Below are 16,778 nucleotides of genomic sequence, written 5' to 3' on the forward strand. Positions count from 1 at the left end.
GAATGATATTAGGTTTGCAAGCCTTAACTATGGGAAATTAGGTTTGCAAGAAGAGTCATATGACAATGATTAGAGTAAATTATGCAACAGCTTTACCACATTAGATCAGCTTTACAATGAATCATCTGACATATTGAGCAATCAAGCAAGTGAAAGCTACCTGGAGAGTTTCTTTATACTATTTTTTGTGTGTGCACATCACAACTTGTGTTGCTTTGACATGCAGCCTTATTAGCAATCCCTTATTTGCGACCCCTTGTTCCGAGACTAACAAACTTCCATGCGGTTCATATAATCCTGCTGCCTTGCTTGATCCCGGTCCCCCACTTTAGAGTACCGTGCAACCATACTGTTCTTCTATCTTGTGGTGTTCGCAGAGTACGTTCAAGACCCATGTAATTACGACCCGAAGCACCTTACTAGCTTGATGAAACGTGTTTAAAGTTCCATCTCTTCATTCCTCGTTCAACTCCTTTGGAAGCAGTTTTACTTTGGCTTCCCTGTTGTAATCCACTAGCTGGCTTCTTTTCTCCAATCTAGCCTTTTGCCTGGCCTATTCGAGTTGCGTTACATTTTGAATTATCTTTAGAGTCTTGTGCATGGTGCCCAGCGTAGTACATATTGACATGATTAGTTTTGATCTGATCATTTTGCTTTGGCTAATTTGGAGGCAGCGAGTCAGTTTCACTTAAAAGCCATGTTTTTAATTTTTCCGATTTCTCTAAAGTTATCCAATACGTCAAAAACATAAATTAGAGGCAAACTGTTCGAGAGCCATATGAGCCATCTGTGTGATCTTGTTATCCCTATCCCATTCAAAAGGCTGTCAACTGCTATATAGAGCCCTTACAGTTGCGAAATTGTCTCGTCTCTACTTGGCTATTTCTAGATTTTGCACTAAAGTGAACTCGAAAGAGCGTCGAATGATTGGATATCGAGCTGAAATTAAGCTAACTAACCTGGAGAGTACGATACCAGGGCGAGCTATTATTCAATTTGGCATTAATTTATAATAGTTTCTTTCATATAAGATATTTATGATAATGTACGTGAATAAAGAAATAAGATATTGTTATGTTTCAACGCGTGATTCACTCTAATCAGTGGCTAGTGCAAAACAATTAGAATATTCACCATAATCTTTAAAGACTTCGAAAAAGAGTTCCACAAGATAAATGATGTCCCTAGTGGTATGCAAGCTTTCAGTATGAGAAAAAGAGCCTGTGTCATATTGATACACCCTTCTTTATTGATACTCGGCAAACTAACAAGTCACTTCGCCACTTGCGTTTTGGCATTGATGACCTTTCTTCACTAAAACGGAAGCCGAGATTATTAAGGAATGGTACTTAAAAAAGGTTTGTACCAAACACGATTTTCTATAATTTACATGGTCAAGATAGTACTCGCCACAACGACAATCCATTGAACTTTAATCTGGCGCAACATCTGATTACGACACGGAAGTCTTAATAGGGCCTTCTAATACTATTATCACTTAAATTCACACTCTTCAGAACATGTACCCGTCACTCGCTCGCCCTATATCCTCACATTGTAGATTCACTTTGTTCTCAATCTCAAAAAGTACGATCGGTAGTGCAGAAAAATGTATCGCCTTCTGTGTAGTGATGCGGTCAATTTACTGTCTTGGCAGCTTTCGTGTTCTATTCCAATACAGCCGTACTCTTTACTCGATACAGTGGTTCTGAGCGAATCCTTCCAATGCCGCTCCATTTCATCCAAGTATAACGTATCACGCTTGTTTGGCCGTACTCTTAAAAACCGAATCCTTGATCCGTACCCTTATTTGACTGAACTTTTAATACATTACCGTTGATATAATTCATTTGTGTGTGTCAACTCCATTAAAGACTTGTGACTAACTGCTTATTCGAATTTTTCGTGAACAAACAGAATATTCGATCCCATCTTTTTCGGTTCACATTCGAATTCTATTGCATCGAATACTAGTTTCTAGCCTTCCCAATTTACTGACATGATTAGCAAAGCATCATAGTCAAAGCAAGACATTATCATCTAATCTTTAAGAATCTTAGGGATATCTATGCTTGTCATGTTTAAGGTTTTTTTAATGCATTTTGACTTTAGACTTTTTAATCTCATCGCAAAGTGAAAATCACTGTCAAGATTGGGGCATACACTCAAACAAACAACAGAAGCTAAAGACACCAATGATTCATCCAAGACAATGAGCAAATACGCACTTTCAATATGCTTTCATAGTAATTGTCTGGTGTTTAAAACGCTGGAGAACGCCATTTAGTGAAGATACGGAGGAACTTTTGTGAGAGGCAACATGATGAACCTCGGGCCTAGTTAGGATCCATTGGCTGTGCATCTGCTTTAGGACCTCTTGTCATTTCAATTTATCACGTCGTCACACTAATGATCGGGCGTACGGCGACTTCATTGATTGTTTCTGCCAAAGTGCTTTCACAGCCATAAGGCTGACCGAGTTCAGCCCTTCTTTAATAACATATAGGCATAACTCCTTCAGATCACTTAGGAGTTAGGGCTGGTCTCTTTTCCCCCGGGGTAGAATCTATTGATCATAGTACATGCTTGTAACAACTCTTGCTGGATAGCATACCACTTCTATGTCCTCTAAATCGCATTTCTATGCCTGGACCTTACCAATGGTAGGCTCATTACCCAGAAGTTACTTGTGCGTGGGTCTATCAATTGGAAATAATTCCCGACTTGCAAGTACGAAATGGTTAAGTTTTTCACTGAACTGATGGGATTTATCAATCCATACGCTGAGTTCCCAAAACCAACACAGGACAAGATTGAGAACGACTAAGTTGAGCTTTGGTGGCTTTGTGTAAGCGACCAATGGTCAGAGCTAGATGTCATTACCTTGACCGGATAAATACTTAACCACAACCACTGGAATTTTACGTGTTGAATACAAGGCTTCCCTTAATGTTCATTCGCCTCCTCTTCACATCTGGACCATCTGTTCAATGGGGCCGCCTGTTTAAGTTCGTTTTTGGTTCCTACGGAGGCCAAGATGCTGAGTTCTCGTACAATTAAATCAAGATCCTTCACCTTCGAGTATATGGTGGAGCTCTAAATGTTCTCCACTTGTCCTTGATGGATTTTCAATCAAATAGTCCCCCCTTCAAGCTTAGAGATAGTCAACGAAGGCCTTAAGCTCGCTATCTCGTCCTTTTAGACATTTGAAAGGCAACTATCACAAGTACCTGGGCTATAGTTTGCTGAACTATCGTATGCACCACAATCAAGGGCTATTCAAGGTTGAACAGTACACGAAATGCCCCTATGTCCCATGATTCGCGGATTTCTGAAGATTTATACTCACCCATTAGTTTGCAGTTTCGAGAACCTGAAAGTTAATTGGTGAACTACAACTGCGAGTAAGTGCCGCCTGGCTCTGAATTTTAGATTAACCGTTTTGTTTACTTTCGACCTCTATCTTTAACTTTTTGTACCAATTTTCAACTTAGATAAATCGAAGAATTTAATCTACCGAACTAAACATGATTTATAAGCGAAACGAGTTCGAAGAGACACAAACACACTTCGAATATATTACAGCTTTCATAAAGACAATAGCCGCATTTTCAGGCTAGTTTTTCCAACAAGTTTGATGATTCAGAAGGCACTTCGTAATGCTGTTACAAGACGCCACTCAATCAAAATTTCTGTGTAGCATCAACCTGGGTTTGCATCTATGTGATCCACACTTCATGGCAAGGCATCTTCAAGTCTCAGAAAACGGTTGATCATTGACATCGGCCTGGATATTTGCATGAAAGACAGATCGCTCTTAATTTCATTCTCCATGAAAGCTAAGTCTTTGTTAACCTATTCCTTCAAGCTGACTTACTCAGTCTAGCATCCTGCCCTCTCTGGTGCCAAAAGATAGATATTCATAGGCCTTAAACATTCTTACACATCGGAGCACGACATAGATGAAAAGACTGGCAGCAGAACATATGAGCATAAAGGCTTCGATCACTTACAACCTCGTAACGCTCAAGAAAAATAGCGACGATAATGACACCGAAAAGATTGTGTTCGAAATCAGGCCGGCAACTCTTCAGCTTGAGAATATTCCTACAGGCTGCGAAAGACCCTAAACAGATGCCGAAAAATACGGTTCTCTATCCACAGCTGCCAGCATCAGTAGACGCTCCTGTGCAATGGGAGTCGACGTCGTCCGGTGGGAAAACCTAGCTTATATGTTCACAGAATAAAGACAATGAAACGATACAATTTAAAAGCAATCATTATGAAACCGTTTGCAAGATCCTTTCTTCGCAGAAGATAGGATGGAGTTCTAGCAGTTTTAGCTCATATGGCTTTGTTTCGTTGCTTTCTAATCCGGACTCCAGGCAGTTATTGAAGCCCAGCAGCTCTGTGAAGCCTTGTTAAGCCACAGAATTTAGGTTATTATGGTCCAAATAAGTCATCCTCAAGCCCCTATTTGGCATTGAGATATGAAGACTCCTTTGAATCTCAGCGTAAGTGATTTCAGAAATTAAGCACTACCCTGAGCATGCCAAAAGACTGTAGTCAAGAGTTGGGGTTGCGGGTGCGTAATTGATCATAAAACTCTTTTTTTTTTTGAATCTTCGCTGTACGACAAGTCAAGCAACAACAGGACAATTATCACATTCCACCAAGATTCAAACCAAACGGAAAACAACAACCAGATGCTAATATCACTGAATAATAGAAGTTTTCCTTTTCTGTAGGAGATTTGCTTTACTAGATCGAGTCCTTCTAATGAATTGTTACCATCAGAGAACTATGTTATTTTAACTGAGAATATCGCGCCGCTTGAGCACACATTTGGCATTTGAAATGAACATCCTAAAAGAAGCTGCTATACTTATTTTACACACTATATTTACGGTCTCACCGCATATACTACAGTTGGTAAGGATCATAATAAACAATGATTAGCATTCTGCATTTGTGAACATTGAGTAAACCAGTTTCCCCTAAAATACTTCGTTATACGAAATATGACCGACCGCATTTATCAAACTCTACAAACGGGCAATGCCAATGGCGACTCTGTAACCTACACTAATGCATGAAATAAGCCACCGCCATCGGAGAAATGCGCTTTTCAATCAAGTGCTTAGTAATTAACTTCCAAACAAAAGGCTTCACTTCCTTCGCTTAGCGACGTCGGTACGCTTACGAAAACAGGCCCCCAAGTGCTATCTCAATCTGACTAAGCCGAACCAATACCAGCACACATTCATATTATTAGCATTTGAAATTAGACCGTAGTAAAGAGGAAACTATTTAAATTGATGGACAAACGCAAACCAACTTTCTGATGTTGGTGATCTCTCAAGGAGTCACAACCAATTCGAACTGATCCCGATGAGCAAGGAGGCAGCGGAGGCTCTGGTCAGCAATTTTGAAGCTGACGCTTTAAATGAAACCAATTTATTCAAGTCACTCAAGGTTGGCAAGAGTGAACTGCAACACCGTGCTGTGTTGGCTCCTTTGACAAGGATGAGAGCACTCTACCCGGGCAACGTTCCAAATGGTAAACTAGCAGGCGAATACTACGAGCAACGCTCAAGAAGACCAGGAACTTTGATTATCACAGAAGGTACATTTACTTCGGCGCAGAGTGGAGGGTACGATAATGCGCCTGGGATATGGTCTCAGGAACAGATCACCGAATGGAAGGGAATCTTTTCAAAGATTCACAAGAACAAATCATTTGTATACCTTCAATTGTGGGTTTTGGGTAGACAAGCTTATGCTGATTCGCTTGCTAGAGACGGTCTTCGTTACGATTCTGCCTCCGACGGAGTTTACATGGACGAAGAACTAAAGGAAAAAGCCTTAAAGAGTAACAACCCGCAACACGGCCTAACTAACGACGAGATCAAGCAGTATGTTGAGGATTATGTCCAGGCCGCCAGAAACGCGATCGAGGCGGGAGCGGATGGCGTCGAGATACACAGCGCCAACGGGTACTTGTTGAACCAGTTTTTGGATCCTATTTCTAATAAGAGAGCTGATGAATATGGTGGATCGATTGAAAACAGAGCGCGTTTTACTTTAGAAGTAGTCGACGCACTTATTGAAGCTGTCGGCCACGATAAGGTCGCTATAAGATTCTCTCCTTACGGAACGTTCGGTGGTATGTCTGGCGGTCGGGATTTAGGACTAGTTGCTCAATATGCTTACGTCATCGGTGAATTGGAAAGAAGGGCCAATCAAGGGCGTCGTTTGGCATACATTCATCTAGTTGAACCTCGAGTTACTAGCCCAGAATTCACTGAGGGTCAAAATGCGTACCTTGACGGAACGAATGATTTTGCTCTTTCAATCTGGAAAGGGCCCATAATCAGAGCCGGTAATTTGGCTCTCCATCCCGAGGTTGTGAGGGAGATGATCGAAGATGACAGAACGTTGATCGCTTATGGACGACTATTCATTGCCAACCCAGATCTCCCTGATCGTATCGCCAAAGGTCTACCCTTAAATCCATATGATAGAAACACGTTCTACTTTCCTGGTAGCGAAGGTTATATAGATTACCCGTTTTATAAAGATAGCGCATTGCCTGCTTAAATGTCAAGCTGCCAGTGATTCAAGAGAATTAATGTTACTCTAAGGAAGAAAGTTCCTTTTACTTTTTCCATCACTTCAATAATTTGTAATGATTTATCAGTAGTGCCATTGGATTATCAGACCGATATAGCCACAAGCTCCACACAGTGACAAAAGAGATGGCAGACGTGTCGTGGATGCATGAAAAGCATCAAATGCTCGGACAGCCAAGAAAAGAACGAGTCCTGAAACGTCAATTGCTCAACTGTTAGTATCTAGTTTGCGTCTTTGTTCATCAGCGCCATCTTCAGACTCCATCGGACAATTGTCAAAAATTATGATGCTTAGAGTCTCAGTCTTTTAATCGACTTCCTATACATTTTAGAAAACTCAATAGACTCTTTCACTACCCTATTTGTAGAATATATACGGGACCACAGGTTACCCCGACTGTGAGTAGTGCAACCCGAGAAGGTATTGCTACCACATCATAATATTTGTCATCGTTTGAGCTATTCAACGTTCGATAATAAAGGGTATTCAAGCCCATTATCTCCATTATTTTTCAATGTACCATATTTATATTTCAAGATTAGTATGTAAAGACGTCAATTTCTACCTTCAATTGACCACTTAATTTGATCTTGTGAATCGTTAGCGATCTCAGTTTCAAACATCGAAATCGACATTGAACATTGAAAACAACATGCCCCCTCAAAAGAAGAAATTAGTCTTTATCACCGGTGCATCAGCTGGTATCGGTTATGCTTTAGCTGTCGAGTTTGCCAAGCGAGGTACTTACAAGGTTTACGCAGGTGCCAGAAGTGTTGATAAGTTGAAAACCCTTGAGCAATATGGGGTTATCGCAATCGCCTTTGATATCACCAACAGTGAATCAATCATCAAAGCTAGAGATTTGATTACCAAGGAAACAGATGGTGGATTAGATATATTGTACAATAATGTTGGTGTTGCCTCTAAAGATTCAATTTTTGATATTTCATTGAAAGAATATCGTAAAATCTTTGACACCAATTTCTTTGGTCACATTGAAGTTCTCCAAGCGTTTCAACATTTATTATTGAAATCCAAAGGTCTAGTGGCATTTACAGATTCAGTTATTGATTTGGCTCCAATTCCTTTCGCATCAGCGTATTTTACATCAAAAGCAGCGTTCCATGGTCTTGGAGAAGCATTTGCTCTTGAGACAAATAGTTTAGGGATCAAAGTTCTACAGGTTAGAACTGGCCGCGTTGCCTCAGATATTAGTGAAGGTGTAAATCCACAAGTCTCTCCAAACTCTGTCTATTATTTGGAAGATGAAAATATTTTTGCTGGAGCTTTTGATGATGCCTCTCCTAGTGAAATTTATGCGAAAGATGTTGTTAATGATGTTGAAAGATCCATTAGAAAAGGTACTTTATACGCTGTGACATACAGAGGTAAAATGGCCAGCACTGCAGCCTATTTAAACTGGTTACCATTTTGGATTTGGAGTAAAGTCATTTTGAGATTCCTGGGTATCAATGGTGCTTTTGCTAAGATAGCTGCCAAACTTAACAAACCAAAACTTCGTGATGGAATCTAGTTGGCGTATAGTGTTCTTCTTTTAATTGTATTGGTTTCTTATCTGTGCTTCGGCTTTGTATCTATGTTTCAAGCCCAGAAACTCAGCGTTGAAGAAAAGTAGTCTACTTCCAAACACCTTAGGGGGAGTGCAAGGTTTTGCCAAAATCCATATGCCATTTAGAGGCTGGAAAATGTTTACAATATTCATTTTGATTATCCTTCTCCAGCTGAAGATTGGGCTAAGGTGTTGTCAGTGATATAGAAAGAAAAAAAGAGAGGAACTCCGAATTCAGTATCATTTAGAGGGAACAGTTCCACATTTGCTTACTACTTAAACTGATTACCATTCTGGCTCTAATCAAAACTTGATATGAGAATGATTAGTCTAAGAAATGTAGAGATAGAGAACAAGATAATAAGAAGAAGAAGAAGGTGCAAGCACCAAAGAAAGAAAAGGAAACCGTCGACAAGACATATGGTATCGATGAAAGTTTAACTAGTTGACTCAAAGAAGGTTTTTGGTCTTTAGCCTCCTCATGGAATCCACCAGAATGACGTTGTATGGTATGAAGACGAGTGATACATACTTACAATTCTTTGAGGCTGGTGCGATGAGTGACAGAAGGAACATATCTGTTTTACCGCAATCCGTTGGCGTATGTACTACTCTGGAAGGCAGGTCCCCCATGTGAATATCATTGGTGATTGTCCGTTGGTTTTCGTCTCGAATTGCAAGACTCTGCGGGCTGCATTATGTACATCTTCATGTCGCCTATATTCCGATATTATAAACGTTTTAGTCAATCTTATGTTCGCACGGTCAGTAGATGGCCTCGTCTCGACACTGGCTGCATCATTAAAATTGAGCGACGAATTTTCTGTAATAGTCCTCTTATCGCGCTATACTAAAAAAAAATACATTTTGACCCTCGCTGCCTGATAAACTCTTGATTACCAAAACTGCTGCTGTTCGTCAAATTCGTCAAATGACGGGGTATTCGTAACTTTTTGTTCGTACTCGGCCCCATTGCTGAATGAAAACGTTTAGAATGGGGTGGGATGCTCGAGAAAACGATCCATCTTGAGCGACCTCGCTAGTTAAAGGCCTCAGAGCAAGTTTTACTATGATAACAGGACTGTTTCGTTGCTCAAGAAATGCAATCCAGAAAAAGACAAAATCAATGCTATCCGTTCCAGACAAAAGGTAGGAGCAACACTGGCTGTTTGTCCTGCAGGAGGAGAAGAAAAAAATGCGATGAAAGAAGACCAAGCTGTAAGGCCTGTGCTCGCAACTTTCTTGAGTGTATCTGGCCACATCGCAGTGGAAAGCAACGTTTGAACATCAGTTTGTCAAAAAATAAGAAGCAGAAGCAGGATCCTTTGTTCCAACAGCGAAAATTAGGTTACCGTTTCAATCTTTTCCTTCTCAAAGATGCCAACTTCCTGAAACTCAAGACTCCTTCTTCGTGGGTATTCGATGTCCTAATCGTTGATCCGGCCACTGGAATAATTTCCAGGAAGGACTCACTCGACAAGCCTGATACTACCTTATGCGCATCCGAAAGCGGTGAAGATGACGATGTTTACAGGTTATCACTTAACTCCCGGGAGTCGAATGGTTACCATGATGATATCACTGGGGATTTAGATACTCTCAATAGTCATTTCGACTGTAGCCGTTTGGATTTGCAATTGAGTCCTTTCCCCCAAATCGAGGTACCAAGGAATGCCCTTATCCAGCGTCCTTCCAATCCCGATAGTTTGCAGAATGTCGCCAATGATCATAGTTTTTTATCAGAGAAATCATTCGATTCGCTATTTCAAAGGTGCAAAAATAACGAGCCGATTCCTGATGTTGAGTTTGACGACATAGATGTCGAAAACTTTGCGTTTTTTGCTTGCATCAAAGGGTATATTCCCAAAATGACTACGCAGCATACGCATCAAAATCTAACAACATCAGCTGCGTTTATTCCACAACTTGGAAAGAATCCAATAATGAGGGAAGTGTTTTTATTGTTGTGGCGCGACGTATTAGCCTGGAATAATTTAAAGAAATTCCAAAATATGAGCGATGAGCTGTATATGAACTGTAAAATCCTGATACAGAACTTCATAGACGAACACCCTGATTATGCGGACGAAGATTGGCTTTTTGTGGCCTTACAATTATTGTGTAATCGTGATAAGAATTCTCTAACGGCAACGGAAGAAGATGCCAAGTGGCACTTGATGAGAGCGTTTGATATAATTCGCCTACGGTATTATGGCAAAGACGATAAAAAATGTGAGCTATCGATCATTGAAATTATTTCAAATTCCAACCTGGTTTTAAGGCCATACGAAAGGACTTTGATTGAAAGTTTTATATTCCAATACTCGGTGTCCCTTCTTTTTATTGATAACGTTGACGAATTGCCCAATCCTTTTAAAATATTCAAAATTCTTAATGCTGTTCTAAAATGTCCCGTCTACGATTGTGAGTATATTGCTGATTGGATGAGCAATCCAATCTTGGGTCCATCCTTAGATTCTTTCGAGCTTTTGGCAAAATTATCGTATATTGGCCATATGCAAGTCCCGCTCAACAGAGAATGGGCTGGACGAGTAGTTAGCTTGACAAAGATGTGCCAATATTATACACCAACGACTCCTGCAAAGAAAATGACTGAAATACAGTGGCAAAACTATCAGATTAACTCGAATGCAGGAATAATTACGTCAACAGCTTGTTGGTTATTTGCCCGCAAAATTCTAGAACTAGACGCATTTGATCATGAAGATCAAGCTATCCAGAATGCAGTGAAAAAGATATTGCTTAAATGCAAAGAAATACCTGCAGGAAATAGAGTTTGGGGTATTTTACCTTGGGCCATTTTCATGACTGGTGTTTTCTCAGTTGACTTTGATGATCGTTCATATATTTTAGAGTTAAACGGTATGATGGCAGAGCGAGCGCACAGTTATAACGGGTTCAGAATATCTTCATTTTTGCGCAGAGCCTGGGCCTCAGGCAATGCACCAAACTTTTTATTCGTTAGAGGTAGTCTCATGCACATTAATATGTAATGCGCCGATAAAAGAAGCTTTCACTCACACTGAGTAACATTGTAAACTCAGGACTAGGATTACCCGTCATTTTCTTTATTTGAAAGGGGAATGCTTGGTTTTAGTGGATTTTTTATTCTTTTATATAACAAGTGTTTATTTGCAAAAAAAGAATAAATACCAGTGTCGATTGAAATCCTCTTATTAGGTACATAAACCCACATCTATGAGAGAAAATTCTAGCAAAATGAGGTAACTCCATACATCGCTTTTATTTCACTTTATTTTCACACTTACCTTAGTATTCCTGCAAGGCTAATAGTTCTGATTCAGTAGCCCCTTTCTGCTCTATGAGAGTCATAGTTCATAATCGTTTTCAGTAAGACCATAAGACCACTTTCAATTTCCTTTGGAGAAGAATATTCCAAATAATTGTGCGAGAGCCCGTCTTTAGATGGAATGAATATCATAGAAGTTGGAACCCGAAAATTCACTTGACATGAATCATGACCAGCTCCCGACCAGATCTCTCTCACTTCACTGGGTTCAAATAAACTCTGCGTTGCTTTGGTCACACACTCGATACATTTCTCATTAAATTTAATGACGGGTGTATTCACTAACATTTTCGATGTCCAGCTTAAAGGACCATTACGGTTGCTACTAACTAATTTGTCAAACTCAGCCTTCGTTTCAGAGAGCATTTCGTCCAGAATCTGATCAGACACATGTCTGAAATCTAGTGTGAATGATACTTCATTAGGAATGATATTAACCGAGTAAGGTTTAGCATCGATCACGCCACAGGTAAACAAACCTCCCCTTTTCTCTGCAATTTCTTCTGCTTTCAATATCATTCTGGAAGCCATTAACATAGCGTCTCTCCTTAATCTTCTTGGTGTTGTTCCTGCATGACTAGCGTCACCTTTAACTGTGAATAATTCCCAGTAACATGCCTGGACCCCTGTTACTATACCAATTTTCTTTTTTTCGTCTTCCAGAACAGGGCCTTGCTCAATATGAAGCTCGAAGTGGGCATCAATTTCGTTTTCAACGTAGCTTGCAGGTGATGCGCCTAAGTACCCAGTATTTTTCAATGACTCATAAACTGTTTCTGGCACTTTGTCGGTGACTGATTCCATTTCATATGCTTCTTTTAAGCTCAAATTGTGGGCCCATACACTCGACCCCATACAGTAACGTGGAAAGCGCGCTCCCTCTTCATTGAACCAACATATGACACATACATCGTAGTTTGGCACATAATTATTTTCCTTGAATGTTCTCAAAACCTCTAAACCGGCCAGAACTCCCAGAATACCATCATATTTCCCAGCTTCAGGCTGGGTATCAAGGTGTGAACCTATCGCAGTCGGTTTACCTTCATTCTTGCCAGGGAAAATAGCAAAAATATTACCAATCTCATCAATGGAAATTCTGCAGCCCAACGACTTGCACTGCTCAACAAACCAATCTCTCATTTCACCATCTACTGCAGTGCCAGCTAGTCTTCTCATCCCGAACTCATGTTTTTCCACCCCCCAGCGAGCAACAGAACCGAAAAGGGTCCCCGTTTCAATGATCGTTTTATTCAATCTGCCAGATTGAATAGGAAGACTGGCAGTTGTTGTTAGCTTCTTTGGGTTTCTGGCAGAACACACTTCTGTGGTAGATATTTTGCTGGACATGGATACTTTGCTTGAAATAGATGCTTGATGTTATTCTACTATTAAGCATTCGGCAATAGTAAAGAATTCAGCTTGTGGGTATTTCTTCCCATATTTATACAGCTTTTCAATTCATCAGTCACTAAATTCACAGGCGTCTTACACCATCTAATGGGGCAAAAATAGCGGTCAGATCTACCAGTTTGAGTAGGCAATCGCTTGAAAGATCATGTCTAACCTGACAATCGCTATCCCCAGTTGATACCTTCCGAAGATCGCGTTAAGCTCGCATCGCGCTAAGCTCGCACCGCGTTAAACGGCTAAATGTCGTTTTGGGGCAAGATCTTCACTCGAAGCCTCTTGGTTATATATAACATAATTACAGATAAAACTAGTTTAAAGTACGACTGTATCCTACATCTTGTCAGCATACTGTGTGCGTTTTTTCCCGAGCTGTCGAGTCGAGCATCTTTAAGATGACAAGTAATGGAGAGTGTTTCAAATGAACACGAACTACGATCTTATTCTTTCAATCTCGCTACATACAGCCACACACAGGCCTAAACCCTCAATAAATCTATCCTACTTTCTTGGCCTTTATAGAATTGACGGGCAGTCTTCTTAATTGAAAGCCTTAACTGGACTCCTTTCAATTGACTTGCCCTGCATAAGATAGTATATGATCACATTGGTAAAGAATCTCGCATGAACCTCATGAGGAACCCTATTCCTGACATTCCAAGATATTTCCAATTACTGCTTAGGTCGGTTGACTCAAAGGTAGTGACATGCACGTTATGGGAAAGCTTACGTTCATTCCAAAAATACCACTAAGGTTTTGAACCCTCATAAATAATCATGGCTTTTGACCCAATGCGGCTGGCGCTTTTTTATTTTTTTTTTCTACACCCACTCAGGACCCTAGTGATCCTGTTATCGACGCGGCGCACACCTCAAGGGTCGTGTTTAGTCAAATTAGAGTTGCATATCGTCCTGTATTAAGATCTCTCATGAATAAACCCTGTAGAAGGCAGAAGGGTTCGTTCAAGAATTTTTTGATTAATCAAGCTGACGTTGTGCAAGGCTTAATATACCTTCAAGGTTCATACAGACATTTTAACAAGATCATGAAACATTCTTTCAAATCAGCACCTGCTTTGTACTCGCAAACCATTTCGAAGGCAATCTGGTAGAGGCCGCGGTTGCTCTACCATGCTTCAATCGGGACAAGATTGATTTTGGTGAAGTACTTGTCATATAAAAGAAGACCAAAAGGCCTTCTGGTAATGAGATTCTTTGCCCTTTAAGATAATCAAGTGATAGACCAAACATGAAACTAACCTCGCTCTCGTTACTCGCTTTTACGGCCCTTGGTGAATCCTTAGCCGCTCCTGTCCTTAATTCCAATTCTTCGATTGAACTTGAAACTTCTTTAGCGGAGCAATTCGTTTCATGGCCTGAACCAACCTTCCCAAAACTTTACCACACTTGCAACACTACTAACACAAGAATGTTGAATTCTGCTTTCAAAGACTCTGTTGAAGCTACTGCCGTTGCTAAGAGGAGGCTTCTTAAATTTGGTGTCGATGACGCCTACTACAAAAGGTGGTTCGGAGACGGAAGTATCTTCAGCGTCATGGGTGTTTTAGATCATTTGATTGAATCTTCTAAAGAAGGCGTTTTGTTTAGATGTGATGACATCGATGGCCTATGTGCCGAGAATCCTGACTACTACGCAGGTCATCACCGTGAGTCTGCTCCTTCGGAGACTGTGATCTGTGATTATTACTACAGGTCGAAGAGACCATTGTCTACGGTTTGTTTTGATGGTACTATCACAGATGTCGGCCCAACGCATTACGCTGGTATCGATTTATTACACCGTTACTTGCATGTGCCAAGTATGAACTTGGATTTCGTCGGTGAATTTGCTGAAGATTTAGAAGAGATTTTGGAGTATGCAGAAAGTAACTCGACCTACGCTGTGAGAAATGCGGATAGCTACTTATACTATATCGCTGATGTTTACACCTCTTCAGTGGTCCCTGGTGGATGTCTTGGTGACATTTAATTTGGGAGATCTTTTTTTTTAGACCTCTGATATACGATCTTCGCTCTTACTCCTTAAATATTTCCCGTTCTTTGGCGTCGACTGATGGCGCCGATTTAACTTTTTATATTTTAGAAACTTTCTTGGAGAATAGACTGCCAATTGAAGAGTGTTCTTATATTTATTATGAATACTAGTAAGCCAGATTTACACTTATTAAAACCATCGCCCAATGTTTCTGAAGTTTTGAGTTAGGCAGGTTAACGGTGGAGACATTTGAGGTGAAAATCTTCATACACTAACCGTGAGTAATCAGGTGGCGTGTGATGCTTTAAGCGCTTCCAATGGTGTTTTACGTTACACTGCTCAAAACTTGCTTGTCAAGTTTCTGGAATTATAAACAAAAATATACAGATGATGGCTATGAGTTCAGTGATATGAAGTCAAAATCAAGTAAATCATTCGCAATTCTATAGGCTGCATTAACTAATCAACCCATGATTGATTTTCTCAATAAAGTAGCTTACGAATACTTAAATTATGCGACTGTTCACAACCGAATGATCTTGCTTTTTGTGATACCGTTGCCGTCACTATATTTGAGAATCAGGTTGATGTTTTGCAAACAAAACAAATGGCCGCACCTATTAACACGTTGTCAATTGTAGCCCATAGAACTATACGATATCGGTATATGGATTCGTCAACTCTGAAGTTATCGACAACATTACCATCGGCGCCACAGATGTCTTTGACTAGTGGGATATCATCTGCGATGTGAACCAATCTCTCACTTGAGTTACTTGGATAGAGCATATAGGTATTCAGAACCTTACTAGATAAGAACAGAAATGGCCAAAGGGATATATCGAAACATTTGACCGATGTGACGAACAAAAATGATTTCGTGGCCTAGAAGAATGGAGATTTCACTTTCAAAAATATTGGATATTAAGGCGTTTGGTTTCAAGTTATCGCTCAAGGAAAATGGATCGTACTTTGATGATGGCTAGATACCGCACCTTAGAAACCAGAAACACCAAAGAAGTTCGGCAGTCCGATGGTTCAAGGAGAAGAACCGGCTTGAAAATCGGTAGCATACAATCCTGGGTTTGCGATTTTCTTGGCAGCAGCGATCTTCTTTTCTATGTCATTTAGTTCAGGGAGACCATAAATCCATTTCGTTCCAGGAACAATTCTATGGGCTGCAGAAAGATTGACAATATCCTATTTACAGTGGATGCTTTGGATGGCTTCAACAAATGGTTTTTTTTTGGTGATGCCATAACCAAGAAATCGACACTAAGGACGGTCTGCTCTTAGGATATTATTAAATTTTGCAAATTTCATCTGACACATCTAATCAATTATAGTTGAGTCAATTGACACAGATATATTAGAAGAAAAGCTGACTTATCCATACGCCTTTGGATTTGCAAGTGTTCATAAATTTTAGTTAGTCCAAATTTAAAGCATTTCTGTTAAAAAAACAACATTCCATAGCTACATGCAACAAAAGTATTTAACACCTTAAATTAAAAATGGATAATCATTTTTTTCTGCAACTACCTTTCGATACTAATGAGCATTTACAAATAACTGTTAGCAGGGCTCAAGAAACATAGGCTGACAAAAGTCCTTTGACTCTAAAGAATGATGGCCAAAGGGCGTGGCCTCCAACCTTCTTTTGATATTAAAGCAATTAGATCATAATTCCCATTGATTATCAGGTCAACATATCTAATTTTAGCTACGTCAAACGTACAGGGGTAAATTACCACGGTTCCGCACAGGTACACCCTATTAGCTGTTGGAAGGCAGCTCCTTGCATTTGGCAATGAAAGGTTGATGAAGTGATCTCATAA

At 40.1% G+C, this 16,778-nt stretch overlaps 6 protein-coding genes across 6 annotated transcripts; 4 read left to right on the top strand and 2 right to left on the bottom strand.

Moving 5' to 3' along the window:
• Positions 1-5,391: 5,391 nt before the first annotated feature.
• On the top strand, positions 5,392-6,600 carry TDEL0E00270 (alkene reductase; the record flags this gene model as incomplete). The annotated part of the gene is made up of 1 exon (XM_003681433.1): positions 5,392-6,600. One exon carries the CDS (start codon positions 5,392-5,394, stop codon positions 6,598-6,600), a length of 1,209 nt encoding a protein of 402 aa, XP_003681481.1.
• A 685-nt stretch (positions 6,601-7,285) lies between these two features.
• On the top strand, positions 7,286-8,167 carry TDEL0E00280 (uncharacterized protein; the record flags this gene model as incomplete). The annotated part of the gene is made up of 1 exon (XM_003681434.1): positions 7,286-8,167. The coding sequence occupies one exon, from the start codon at positions 7,286-7,288 to the stop codon at positions 8,165-8,167; it is 882 nt and encodes a 293-aa protein (XP_003681482.1).
• A 486-nt stretch (positions 8,168-8,653) lies between these two features.
• Positions 8,654-8,836, bottom strand: TDEL0E00290 (uncharacterized protein; the record flags this gene model as incomplete). The annotated part of the gene is made up of 1 exon (XM_003681435.1): positions 8,654-8,836. One exon carries the CDS (start codon positions 8,834-8,836, stop codon positions 8,654-8,656), a length of 183 nt encoding a protein of 60 aa, XP_003681483.1.
• Positions 8,837-9,303: 467 nt separating this feature from the next.
• TDEL0E00300 (Zn(II)2Cys6 transcription factor) lies at positions 9,304-11,217 on the top strand (the record flags this gene model as incomplete). Its single annotated transcript, XM_003681436.1, has 1 exon — positions 9,304-11,217. One exon carries the CDS (start codon positions 9,304-9,306, stop codon positions 11,215-11,217), a length of 1,914 nt encoding a protein of 637 aa, XP_003681484.1.
• Positions 11,218-11,525: 308 nt separating this feature from the next.
• TDEL0E00310 (M20 family metallo-hydrolase) lies at positions 11,526-12,884 on the bottom strand (the record flags this gene model as incomplete). Its single annotated transcript, XM_003681437.1, has 1 exon — positions 11,526-12,884. The coding sequence occupies one exon, from the start codon at positions 12,882-12,884 to the stop codon at positions 11,526-11,528; it is 1,359 nt and encodes a 452-aa protein (XP_003681485.1).
• Positions 12,885-14,193: 1,309 nt separating this feature from the next.
• On the top strand, positions 14,194-14,934 carry TDEL0E00320 (uncharacterized protein; the record flags this gene model as incomplete). The annotated part of the gene is made up of 1 exon (XM_003681438.1): positions 14,194-14,934. One exon carries the CDS (start codon positions 14,194-14,196, stop codon positions 14,932-14,934), a length of 741 nt encoding a protein of 246 aa, XP_003681486.1.
• Between the last annotated feature and the right edge of the window lie 1,844 nt (positions 14,935-16,778).

This window comes from Torulaspora delbrueckii, chromosome 5, assembly GCF_000243375.1.
Source record: "Torulaspora delbrueckii CBS 1146 chromosome 5, complete genome".
Taxonomy (NCBI): Eukaryota; Fungi; Ascomycota; class Saccharomycetes; order Saccharomycetales; family Saccharomycetaceae; genus Torulaspora; species Torulaspora delbrueckii.